Source organism: Camponotus vicinus, unplaced genomic scaffold, assembly GCF_025532165.1.
Source record: "Camponotus vicinus isolate PSW18456_S1 unplaced genomic scaffold, iyCamVici1.0 SCAF_4, whole genome shotgun sequence".
Taxonomy (NCBI): Eukaryota; Metazoa; Arthropoda; class Insecta; order Hymenoptera; family Formicidae; genus Camponotus; species Camponotus vicinus.
Window position 1 is genome coordinate 4,729,750 of NW_028141976.1, and position 13,415 is coordinate 4,743,164.

The following is a 13,415-nucleotide window of genomic DNA, read 5'->3' on the forward strand; positions in this document are numbered from 1 at the left end:
ATATTGATATTCAAAGCAACGCATTGTGTTTTAATTTTTCTGGACAATTTGACTTATATTAGCGTGATCATTAGTGATATAACACTCGACTACTTCTTTTCCAAATAGTTAGTGAAAATTATAATACCCAAAGATATATAAAATATTTTGGGCTATGATTAAATATACTAAATGCGATTGAATTTATCGATAAAATATATATTAAGGATATATGTAATAAATCAGATTACGATATCTGGAAATGAATACGAGAAATATAAATAATTTAGACTTAGCCAATACCAGTTTTGATCCAAGGATGCAGATTTACTAGTTTATTTGCGATTCTTCGCTCGAAACGCACATGCATACCACGCTCCTTTTTTAAATGGACAAAACCAGAACCACAGTCGCTCATTGTGAATTTACCCTCAGTTACATCCTGGACAAGAAACGGCGGATTAGAACCATTTCTGCGTGGTCCGTGGTAAGTGATACTGCTGTAGAGAAACATTTCTTGCGTCTGTTTCATCGATACTACAACTGGTGGAGGGATTCTTCAAGAATGACGCAATGTCTGAAGAAACGTACGTATAATTCATGTCGATCCCCACTTGGCGCAATCATAGATCTCGCTCTTGAGAATCGCTATACCCGTAGAAGTTTCCGATGGTTATAGTGGCGCTCGTGATCCTCCTACGCCGCATGCGTCGTCCACTTCCGGCGTTCCTCGCTCGCGGAACGGGTGAACGACGGAACAAAATGTAATGGCGAATGCGTCTATTCCGCGTATTTGATGTCGCGATAAAGTTGGGCGTACGCGTCCGCCTTATCGGTTATCTCGACGAGATTCGGTTACCCGCGGGCGTTTCTCGGGCTCTCCTCTCGTCGCCGACTCGACCCGTGAATGAGCGTGACAGTTCCAGCGCCAAAAATCGCGGCGACGCGCAACGTACCGTGTCGGTGAATCATATCCGAGATATGGAAAGGAGCGACTCGAATAACACGCGTTAATTGCGTTGCTCTAGCGACGCATTCCGGAACACGTGCGACGGCGTATCGCGTTCGTTCGGCGCCGAACGAACTGTCAAATACTTAATTGTGATCTTTTTCCCCGCGATAATCTCTGGCGCACGCATCTCCGCACGTGTATCTCCAGAATATGAAATCGGAGCGAGCATGAAGGTAACCGTGTGCTTCGACAACGTCAGGGTGGTGGTCCCATGCGGAGATGGAACTCTGCTTGTGAGGGATCTGATGCACGAGGCCATCCTGAGATATAAAAAGGCTACTGGGAAGAACGATAACATCCTGACCATCAATAGTCTATCTTCTTTAACTGGAGGCGGCCTGTTGGATCCAGACGACAGATTGTGCGATGTAGCCGACGACAGGGAGCAGATTGTGGCTCATTTCGTTAGCTCCGATGTCAATCATATTGGTGGAGATGGTGCAAGCTCAGTCGGCACAAATAGTCCTGACTTCTTCCATACGGATGGGAAGGAGCAGTCTTATCCAATCGATATTCATTCCTCTATGCCTACTAGTAGTATTAAGAGAGAAAGTACCAAGCGGTTGTCAATGCATGCGTTGTCAACCAGGGAACCTTGTCTCGCAACGTATTCTGCTCAGTCCTTACCTAGAGAGTCTCGACGTAGGGAACCTTTAGGTCAAGATTCTAAGACTTCATATGAATTTGGTAATAATATTGAATCTGAGGATCAGGAGGTACGAGAAATTGTGATAAAAAATGAAGCAGGTCCATTGGGACTCCATGTGGTACCATGTTACGACTTATCAGGCAACGATCAAGGTCTTCGAGTTGAAGGTATCGAACCAAATGGTCGTATTGCTAGGGACGGACAAATTGATTTACACGACAATATTATAAAGATAAATGGTCATAATTTGTTACACATACCATTTTCAAAAGTCCAAGAAATTTTTAGAACATGTATGACTGATCCTTGTTTGAAAATTTCCATTGTTAAATACAAAAAGAAAATGAGAAGCGAGAAATCTTTGCATAAAAATTATGGAAATACCAGTGGAGGATCAGAGAAAACTGAAGATGAGAATATTAAAAGACTTCAATGTAGCAACTATAATCTCTTACAGACTGCAAACACTAGGAAAATTGGACGGATGATAGAGATAGAATTAATAAAAGGAACTAATGGTTTAGGATTTAGCGTCACCACACGTGATAATCCTGCTGGAGGACATTGTCCTATATACATTAAGAATATATTACCAAAAGGTGCTGCTGTAGAGGATGGCAGACTTAGACCGGGTGATAGATTATTAGAAGTAAATAACAAAGAGATGACTGGCAAAAGTCAAGCAGAGGTTGTGTCATTACTCAGAAGTATTCCTCCTGGAGGTAAAGTTAGGATGATAGTATCGCGGCAAGAAGAAATTTCTTCAAACATTCCAGATTCTCAGGGTACTACTGCGACATCTACTACCTCAACTGTTGAGGTAATGGATAATTCAAAATATTGGAACGCATTAAATAGATCACCAACGAAAAAGAATGATATACAAGATAAAGTAAACACTCACACTTACGATAAATGTACATATAAACCAGCAAAGTCTTCTGAGGACATTGTCTTATCTTTAAGGAAGAATCGCGTGATAATGAATTTAGATATACCAGTACATGATTCTGAGAAGGCTGGTTTAGGTGTCAGCGTTAAAGGTAAGACCAACAGTTCTGAAGATAACACCAATATGGATTTAGGCATTTTTATAAAGAGCGTTATCCATGGCGGTGCAGCATCCAGAGATGGTCGCTTACGAACCAATGATCAATTGCTCAGGGTTAACGGTGTGTCCTTATTGGGATTGTCTAATTCTGAGGCAATGGAAACTTTAAGAAGGGCAATGCTTAATACAAACAGCTCAGTAACTGGTGTAATTAATCTTATAATAGCTAGGAGAGTATCATCATATGACACAAGCGAAAAGAATATTGTAGATAATTTACAGTCTCATCGTAAGCCAGAATCAGTTAGTAGCGTATACATATCAGATTCAGTTAAAGCGAATGATGGTATAATTAAGGAGAAAAATTCTTTAAATTCTCAGACAGATATACTGGATAATGGAGGACTATTGTCTTGTGTAACAGCTTCGCCATGGAATCCTGTCATTGATAGATTAACAGAGCAATATAGTAAAAATAGTCTAAGAAACGAAAGTTATTGCCTTGCTACTAATAATGCATGGATAGAACCCGTTGGTAAGAAGACAGTTATAGGATCGCGCGATGATCGAGTTGAATCAGTATTGCTAGAAGAATCCAACAACGATAGCTCTCAAGGAAACGAAGCCAAACGAAATACCGAGGACAAAGACAGCCAATATTCCGGGGATCCTACGTATGATAGTCAATTATCTTTGGAAGAGTTAAATTCTTCGTCAAATAAATTTTCTCGTGATGCTCTTGGTAGACAGAGTATGTCGGAGAAACGACACGCTGCTCTCGACGCTAAGAATACGGATACCTACAAGAGAAACAAGAAGTTACGCGAAGGTAGAGAAAACAAGAACGCAGAACAAACCAATCAGAAATCGACCAGTCAAACGAGCAATCATTCAAATGATTTAGAAGATTATTCGAAGAGGAACAGCAAGTCCAACAATTTTGACAAACATACAAATAAAGGGGCCTTAGCTGAAAATACAAATTCAGACAATAACGTGAAACACTATGAAAAGTCTGTCAATCCTGCTCAATCAGAATATATGTACACTATACCTGGATGCAATAATAAGTTTCTTTCGCCGAGGAAACATTGGCTTGTGGATGATGGCCAAGTTACGAGTAGCAATAATATCAAAGATGAGCGAGAAGGTTTTTCAAATAGTCGCGGTGACGTGAAGCAGGCTTCTCTTAATTCAGCGTTAGACGATCGATATAAACGTTCGCGAAAGAAAGGCGGTATTCGGTCGGCGTTGCTCCGGTTGGGCAAGAACAGGAAATCACTCAATTTCGGTGATAGCATAGAAACGAGGCACGAAACCAGTAATTACTGCAGCGGAACGATCAATTATATCGCGTAAATGCAAAAATAATTTGCTGAATAGATGCATAGAATTTTGTATAAGTAAATAAAATATACATATATACATATCATATATTCGTGCATCTGCAAATTTATACACACATTTTTGCACACACATACATATATATAAATATATAAATATATATATATATATATATATATATATATATATATATATATATATATGTGGTTTGTTCCAAAGTGCCTTATACCGTTAAGTGAAAATAATTAATTCCATATATGTATATAATTTTGTACTTGTCTTTAATCGATATTCGGATCATGTACTTATTACGATATAAAAATATTTGCATATAGTTTATACATTATTAATAGTTCCAAAGTAGGATTATTATTTTTAAAACATACTTTCTATCGTTCTCATCGATCTAATAATGTACCTACTACAAGTTATCGAATTTGTAACAAAACGTCGAGCGACATTGAGGATAAATATAGTAAAAAATTACGAAAGCTATGGTAGGTAATGGTACTTAAATTTTTATTAATTTTCTTTTCAATTAATTCTTTCTAGAATTTAACGATATTATTGTATTGTATGTTTCAGCACTTCAGATTATTCCCAACATAATTCTTTATCAACAGAAACGTTTTCGAGGCAAAATTAATATACAACACCCCAGAAAGCCACATTACTTGAGAGGGGTGGTAAACACATTTATGACGCCTTTTTATCCATCTCCAAATAAAGACAAGACATTAGAAGAACTATGTCACAACGCAATAAATGCTGCGAAAAAAGAGGAGCTGGGAGAGACATCTAATCCTTACCAAAGAATAATAGCACGTGATGTCCGAAACTGGTTTGACAAATCTAAACTAATTGCCATTTGTCATCGAAATTCTATGACACAAGAGGACATATTTGACCTCCGAGTTGCATTAAAGAAAGCGAATATGGACTACAAGCAATATAGTCAGACGATTATAAAATTAGCGTTAAGTGATTCACCTTATACAGCAACGCTACCGTTGTATAAAGCACCATTTGGTATCATATTCGGTTTTGACACAAATGTCACTGACTTTCAGAAAATTGTCAAAAAGTTTCCACAAGTTATTTTTTTGGGTAAGAATAATCTCTCAAGAAGTATTAAAATAAGGAAACAATTGATATAAACTTATCTGACCTATCTGTCTTTTATAGCGGGCATATTGGAGGGACAATTGCTAAACAAGGACGATTTCTTGAGATACGGCAAAATGGATCTTACAACTTCGCGGATGCATCTTGTTCAGTTGTTACAGAGTGCAGGCGGTAACAACTTAAATCGGCAGCTCACACATCATCAATCCACATTAGTTGCTCGATTAAAACAGATTGGTACAAACGAAACAACTTCCGGTGAGAACGAAGAATCGGTGCCTGTATAATTGCAAAATATACATATATATACTTCTTATAATCTCGGTAATTTATTATATGTCTTAGATTTATCTAAAGCTTTAAGTAAAGTACAGTTTATTTCTTTATATACCTTGTATTTACGGTAAGAATAAGAAATATCGGTACAAATTATTCTCTTTATTAAAATCTCACTTGCAAATCTCCATCGAAAACAGTGCTGCAATAAAGGTATCATTGAGCAAGCAGTGTGTAACTTCTATTGCACATTGATTTATCGGAGTTCCAACTTATATTAAATGTATATCAAAGGCACGTTACGATCGAGTTTGTTCTACATGCTACGTTTTAATATAAATAATAATATGTAAGCATTTCTAAAACATCTTATTTTCACCGTAAACGCGTTCACTCATTGTCGCGGCAGTTGTGACTTTTTAGTGGCAGTAATTGCAACGGGGGTGACACTTTACTCCGTTTTCACCACATTTGCAGCCACCGGATGTGTCCCCTTTACCCTGTGACAAGTAACAAATACAATCAATAGAAGCGCGATAACGATGTAACGACGTCGTTAATTGCTAACAAGTTTTATGTTTGTTAGAGTTTATACAAAAAAACACTCTTAATAATCTTTATAAATTGCAAAAAATAAATTAATCCACTTACCCCTGGACCCCAACGTGGTCCTCTGGTAACCCAGCATATTTCTGTTTTGCACATGGAACACACCAGCCAATCGCAACCCCATTTTTTCATAAGAACAACGGCACATGTGGGACATGCGAGTGCCTCGCCTCTATCTACCATATCCTTGAGCATCGCAGCTGTCCTTCTAGATTCTTGATCGGTTTCTTTCGAAAGTTGCAATTCTTGCTGATATTGCTTGCAATTTTTTCCGGTATGAACAACCTTTAAAATTAAAATTTGTGCTCTTAAAGCTCTTCAATTGCTTTAAGTGACTATTATCTGAGTATTTGCGTTAATAAATTTGTGCGATAATACTCTTTAATATTAATATAAAATTAATATTAATATAAATACTAATATCTCAAAGAAAAAGCAGTAAAGTTTTTAGACATTTTTTCTTTCTTTATGTTACAATTTTAATAAAGATATTGCCGATGTCTTATGCAATCATAGTTGTAAAATAAAATTAGTATAAATATCCGAAAACATGGAAAAATAAAACAACAGATAAAAAAGTCAGATTCAAATGCGAGCAAACATTTGTAATAATAAATTACAGTAACCTTTTTTTATTATTAAATTTTATTTATTTGCAATATTTTCATTTTTTTATTATTAAAAAAAATTAAAATAATATTGCAAATAAAATTTAGAATTTTATATTTATTTTATTATAAAATTTACAGTTTTTAAATATATAACAAGAAAAATATTGATTCTCCGCATCTAGAAATAATAGAAAAATAGAAATAAAAGATATTTTTATTTAATAATAATAATAAAAAAATAGAAATGAAATTTCCATTACTGTATATTTTGGTTTTTTTAAATTCGACATTTTCCTGTGATAAGTGTTACAGCGTTTACCTGACAGGTGAGACAATTATTGGCCCCGCACACGGGGCACAGGAAATTGTTCACATCATCATCGTAAATGCACCACCCAGGACAGTCTGGTGTTTTACAGTGGAAGGCCTTGTTTCCGGCATTATTCTCCGCTTGCGCGATCGATTTCGCGAGGTGCTGCTGATAAACTTCCGGTTCGACGAGCTAAGCATAATCAATAAAGGATTTTATTAAAACTTAGGATGATTGATCCTTTCAATCAAAGAGAGAAGCTTACGGCTTTGATCTCGCGTTCTTGAAGAGTCGATTCACATGTATAATTGGCATCTCTATATGGACATTTCACCTCCGCCTCCTCACAATATGCAATCGTATTGGCGATGCAAGGTCTGTGAATATATGATGAAACTCGTTCGTTAAACACTGGCATGTACGCTTGTTTGTTAATTATAAGTGAACAAATGAAAAATGTAATTGTAGATTGCTTTTTTTTATTTGCGAAATATTTACCGCGCAACAATCTATCATATTCATGCGTAATTCATGTGTAATCATATACGTTTTACAGCAGCCACTAGCATAAATATTGCCGCATTAGTAATGCACATGAATCAGCATGAATCAGTATTGCAAAGTAGGTAAATATACAAATGTGATGCGTCATATACGAGATGTGACATATTTAGACATTCAAGCGAACTAAATGTAATGTATTTTGCACAATATGACAAATTAAAATCGATGAGTGATCGCAGCAAACAGTATAATGAGCAAAAGTAATTTATTATAAAAATTGTCACTTATTATTAATAAGCACAAAAATCTAAGAGAATGATATGTGTGAAACTGATTTTCCTGCGCTTTACAGATTAAACAATAATTAATATTCTGGGATGAAGCGGATTAAGGAGTTTCTACCTGCAGAACATGTGTAAACAATCCCTCAGAATTACACCTTCGCGCGGACCGTATGTAACAAAGCATATTGGACATTCGATTGGCTCGGAATTCGGGATGACATCCCAGTTCTCCAACGATATCAATTCCTCGTATCGTGCCATCTTGACATCTTCCGATACGTCTGTTTCCGCTGTTTCTCGCTATTGTTGCACAAGAATATCAAAATGTATGTTACTTATCTTTCTCCCTAGTCGAGGTACGCTACTTAGCATAGAGAAATGAGCAACAAAGCCACAATAGTGCAAGACAAAAATAAGATTGCATGTTGTTGCGCTTTTGTTACATACCTGATGCTCGTTTAATGTCACTGTTTTCTCTGTCTCGATAGTCTCTTGATTTTCTTCGATTATCTGCAAGATTTCCGTTGGTGGATCTTGCGGCATTTCCTCAAGAACTTTATCTTCCGTGGACGGTGCTTTATTCGTTTGCGTTACATTGTCGACATGCAATTCTAAAAAAAAAAATTAATTTAGATTAAACAAGAGAGAAAAGCGCTATATTTATAATAATTTATAAATTATAATAATCATGTTTTTTGTCTTGTATCTTAAAAAATATATTTCTGTTTTTATTTCTATATTTCCTTAGAATGGAAAATTGATCTTTTGTTTAATCTGAATAAAATTAGCGCCGAATGAATCAGATTACCGGGTGCTACGAGATAAAGAAACACTGATGAACCATCCACCGCGTGTAATTCCTCGAGGGTGGTCTCGTCATGATCAGCCAGGTTTTTCCCGATGATCCAGCGTTGCACATTCGTGGGTATTTCAAACTCCGTATGTATCTTCGTCTTCAGCTCGGCTACCGTCATTTTCATCGGCAGCTTATCATAATTCAATCCATGAAGCATTTTGTTTGCATATCGAGTAACCATCATATAATAACTATCGTATAATTACCTGAAGTGGTATAGGTCCCTGATGAGCGAGTTTGTCTTCGATATACATGTTGACTTTGATCGACTGATCCTTTAAACGCGCCGCTGAACGCTGTCGTATCACAGAACAATGGATCTTGAGCCTTGCCAATTCCTTCGCTAATCCCGCTGCTTGCTGATGATGGCCCGACGCGATGGCTCCTTCCAGCTTTCTCAGCAATCGATTTATAGCCAGAGTATTCATGTTTTTCGCCGTTGAATTATCGTCTGCAACAATAATCATATTATTAAATTCCCTTTATAAAGATAGTACTAAATCGAGGCAAACTAATTAAAAATATATAGCGTTTTATTTTTTTGAATTTATTCTTTTTTTTCGCTGAAAAAAGTTTATACATTTCTTTATTTATCATTTTCATTTAGGACGAATAATTCAAATATGATTGTCGTTTTAAATAAATAGTTGTATTAAAAATATCGTTTTATTGAATATTTCGCCATCTTACCTTCTTCTTCTGCAAGTTCTTCGTTATTCAGTATTTTATTTTCGTTTACGATATTGGGCGATACTTTAACATGATTACTTAAGGGAATACCCTTTGATCGCATCAAATTTGGTGATCGTTGTTTTGGCGAGGAGCTAGGAGGAACATGAGCATTGGCATACAACGATGGTTCCATCATATTGACATAAGTGTTTTCTTTGTCAATCTCCTTCGTAGTTTTTGTAGCTTCTATCTCGGCGAAATCACGCGGTCGTATCAATTGGAAAGTGTTCTTGACAAGAGCGGAACCTTTGCCGGAAGTTCTGTAGAGCACGTTTTCGTGCTTCCAACCTGACGTAGACGGTCGCTCAGCGGATGTAGAAGGCTGATTTAATCTACGGATGTTTCCACTGGTTTGGGCCGACGAGGACACCTTTTGCTTATCTGCCTCGTAATCATTTGACGACGTTGCTTCCATCCTCGTCGTCGTGATTGAGGCAACGTACGAGGTCTTGTTCGCAGATATGGGCGAGCGTTTCTCAACCTTTTCGAGAACGTCATCGTCGTTTGACGTAGTCTTCCTCGGTTTAGGCCGCTTCGGTAACGAGTGCTTCATCTCCTTCAGCATCTCCTTCAAATCTGCGGTAATTGGATCCTCGACGGTATTGAGGACGGTTGATTTTGTCTTACTAGACTTCGTCTTCTGGTTTGAATTAATCAAACGCGATGTTTCCTTGTCTTGCATTGATCTTTCCGACTGTACCGCCGATCTCGTCTTACCATCCTTTTCGGCTTCCACCAGAATATCGAGCACTTTAGCCACTCTGCTCGATACGACTTCATCCTCTGGAACTTTGTCTCTGACGTAGTCCGATTCGACTACTGGTCTTCGCTCGAGTTTGAACTCTCTAGAATGCAGCTGTCGATCGATCTCGTCGAAGATGTTCGAGAATTCTTTCTGCACCCCCTCCAGCCGCTTTTCGCTTCCTTTCGCCTTCTCTCTGACGGGATCTAACGTATTTTCCGTGCTTTCAACTAAGTTACGAGCATGGGACAGCAGAAATTTCTTACTAGTTTCATTATTTAATCTCGGCGATTCTCTGTCTTTTTTTTCTTCGACGATTTCCTGTCGTGATCTTACTTTTTCCTCCACTGCTGATAACGCGATGTTTTTCTGAATAGCTAAAGATTCGTTCGCGCGATTAGCAGCCAGCTGGCTTTGCAGATATGATATTCTATTGGACGCTTCCTTCATCAGCTGATCGTTCTGTTCCTTGCTGGAAGTGCTTTTGACGTCTACTGAATTTACATTCGTATGCGTCGATTCCGTCTTATTCCTCGATGATCTCTGCTGAGGCAAAAAGTATTTGGAGATATCTTTATCAACGCGAACATTATGGCCGAGATCCTGTTGTGCGGAGAATCTCTGACTCCTCCAGTCTCCGATCTGCTCGAATCTGCTGTGCCTTGTTACATCGCGATCGAGCTTGTAATCTGACTGATCCTTCTTAGCGAAGAAATTAGCATTAACCGTGACTTTGGTGATGTTGCTAATAGCATTAAACTTTGAGATCAGCGCGCGTGTACCTCGTCGAGGCGATGAGCTCTCCATCGCCGAAGTGACCATGTCTTGAACGATTTCTTCATTAACGTCGCTTCTCTTCTCGAAGTCATCGACTAACTTTGATGTTTTCAACAACATCGACGCCCGAGTTCTCGCCTGCTCCTCCTGCACGATCGCCGCCGCTTCTTTATCCAGTTCACTGATGTTCGTCAGGATAGATAAACCGGATCTTCGTTTAGCCTCCTGTCGCTTTTTATCGTCGCTCTGCCGATCACCGCGGTGAAAAAAGTTTAGCCTCGATGAAGAATCAACGGAATAATTCAAGTTTGCTCCGATACACTTCTCCTTCATTTCGCAAGAAGTCGTAGGACCGTGAAAGACCGTGCCTCCTCTCTTGGACGACCCGAGGTCGCGAGAGTGCTCGAAGACGCTGCGCTTATACCAAGGTCGTGGCATAGCCGCGTTCAAAGTAGCACCAATAGAACCTTGTCCCTTTTCCCGAGGGATCAGGACGCTGGACGTTTCATCATCGCCGCCTTTGTTGTTCCTCCCCGCTTTTGGGCTGCCGCAAACCTCCTTCTTCGACAGCAGCATACCGCCCTGAAGAACCAGCGTGTCGTTGCTAATCGATTGTCTCTCGTCGACATTCTTCAGTTCCATGCTACCGCCATCGATGATAAGCTTCGACTGCTCCTCGGTGAAACGAGTTTCCGCGGTCGCTTTCTCCGGCGGTTGCGGTGCCCGTCGTTTCCGCCTGTTACTATTCCTCGCAGGCGTTTCGCGTACATCGACTTCCACGATTTTGATTACCGCGGGAGGACTTGGTGCTTTTCGTTTTCCCTTCACGTGCACCCGCCGCCGCACGGATCCGTTGCAATTGATTTGGGTTTGCGACGAACCCGATAAGCCTTTCTTGGACGACGGAAAATTCTCGCATGAGGCGAAGGTCGTGGACGGATGCAGCGAGTATCTGGCACCAATGTCTCGTCTCCTGGAGTGCACGTTGATCGGCAACGTGCAGGCAGCCACGTTATTCTCTTTGTTACCAACGGATACTTTTGAGGCTCCGGCAGCAAACGGGCCGACCTCGGCAGCTTGTCCGAGAATGTCCAGGGATAGTACGTTGCAACGGTTTATCGTTCCCGCGTGGAACGCGAAACTGCGAACCGTGGTGGTGCTGTAGAAGGTGTCTATGCTCTCTACGCTGGAGTAGACGCTGCTGCGTCGTCGGACGACGCTGATCTCATCGTCCGATCTCGCGCTCGTTCTTCGTCGCTTCTCCACGGTTGAATCGCGGTTTCGCGATTTGAACCACCTGAATAGAGAAAACCTGCCTTCCTTGCCGCCACCGCGTGTCAAGGAAGTCGCCTCGCCATCGACGGTATCTCGCGTTACCACCGCGTCTGTCGCGACTCCGGATGTTCCTCCTCCTTCGCGGTCGCCGCTCGATGCACCATTGAGGGATGCGCTCGTCTCGCTATTGCATGCGGTTCGCTGTACCATTCTTACTCACTCTCTCACATCCCGGGAGGCACCGCGCCTCCCGCCTCAGTCCTCGCACTGCATAGAGTTTCTTTATTTAGATTCACTCGAAACGCGTGGTTTTAAGTTCCTTCCACAGTTCTGCTACGCGCGATAGCCAAAAATCTCGACGGAAACCTCGGAGAGGTCGTCTCGCACAACGACGGTCGCGTCCGAACAGACTTCCTCGGCACGACTTCTCTTCTCCTTCCTCTCTTTGTCTCTCTCGTTTTCGTTCTCGCTCTTAACCCACAGCTTCTAACTCGTCGACCTCAAGAATAGTCCGCTGTAGACTTTACCGGACTTCACTGAACGATGACGGTGTCAGGTGCATCGCGACGATGTCTTCGGACGACGATACACGTGCACGTATGCGAATTGTATCGGCAGATTTTGCGGTGAAACCGTGCCGTAGTCGGTGCCGAACCGGCGACAAAGATACTCACGTCGGTCTTCTATTAATAGATCGGGTGGTCCTCCCGTGGCGGGGTTATTTTCAAGTCCACTTTGCACACCGCGCGTCGACCGAAATCAAAACAGAGAAATACGGGCTTAATGCGCGTGCCTTTTCAATGCACGGCTTCGTGAAAAAAATACAATTGTGGCTCTATTGACTTTATTCCACGTAAAAATGTTTCCAACTGAAAGTGATAAGTGATTCTGCGCGTATCTTTTTTTTGTATTTTAATAAAGCTGCATCTCTAAAATATTTATATTAATGGAAAAGTTTGAATGTGGAAAGAATGAATGTTTAATAAAATGTATGGTCGATCTCTCTGGTCTAGCTCAAAAGTATAATACATAATAAATTTATTTAACTGTAACAAAAACTGCTAATTAACAATAGCATATTGATTAAGATAATTAATGCAAATTATTGCATAATTTGTTCGTTATTTCTCATTACTTATTTATTATCGATTGATGAGCTATTGGCTGGCAATAATATTAAAAAGATTCGTTGATGTAAAATTATTTTTATATCATATTTTTAGGTCATATATAGCTTGTGTTTTATTAGATTCATACCTTCAGCTGCCAATGTTCACAG

The 13,415-nt window shown here is 39.7% G+C and overlaps 3 protein-coding genes across 5 annotated transcripts; 2 read left to right on the forward strand and 1 right to left on the reverse strand.

The window, feature by feature from the left end:
- Positions 1 to 426: 426 nt before the first annotated feature.
- LOC145971150 (large ribosomal subunit protein uL10m-like) lies at positions 427 to 6,125 on the forward strand. 3 transcript variants are annotated; one of them, XM_083098502.1, is made up of 3 exons: positions 427 to 566; positions 4,621 to 5,142; positions 5,221 to 6,125. In XM_083098502.1, exons 1-3 carry the CDS (start codon positions 545 to 547, stop codon positions 5,445 to 5,447), a joined length of 771 nt encoding a protein of 256 aa, XP_082954628.1. In that variant the 5' UTR covers positions 427 to 544; the 3' UTR covers positions 5,448 to 6,125. The 3 variants fall into 3 exon arrangements, with proteins under 3 accessions (XP_082954628.1, XP_082954627.1, XP_082954629.1); XM_083098501.1 differs by lacking the exon at positions 427 to 566 and adding an exon at positions 4,302 to 4,532; XM_083098503.1 differs by lacking the exon at positions 427 to 566 and adding an exon at positions 4,429 to 4,542.
- On the forward strand, positions 740 to 4,173 carry LOC145971146 (partitioning defective 3 homolog). The gene has a single exon (XM_083098494.1). The coding sequence runs from the start codon at positions 1,159 to 1,161 to the stop codon at positions 4,048 to 4,050; it is 2,892 nt and encodes a 963-aa protein (XP_082954620.1). The 5' UTR covers positions 740 to 1,158; the 3' UTR covers positions 4,051 to 4,173.
- Positions 5,468 to 12,801, reverse strand: LOC145971144 (uncharacterized). Its single transcript, XM_083098493.1, has 9 exons — positions 9,301 to 12,801; positions 8,817 to 9,061; positions 8,563 to 8,740; positions 8,202 to 8,365; positions 7,873 to 8,054; positions 7,232 to 7,343; positions 6,976 to 7,158; positions 6,088 to 6,330; positions 5,468 to 5,936 (listed from the first exon to the last, which is right to left on the reverse strand). Exons 1-9 carry the CDS (start codon positions 12,344 to 12,346, stop codon positions 5,856 to 5,858), a joined length of 4,434 nt encoding a protein of 1,477 aa, XP_082954619.1. The 5' UTR covers positions 12,347 to 12,801; the 3' UTR covers positions 5,468 to 5,855.
- Between the last annotated feature and the right edge of the window lie 614 nt (positions 12,802 to 13,415).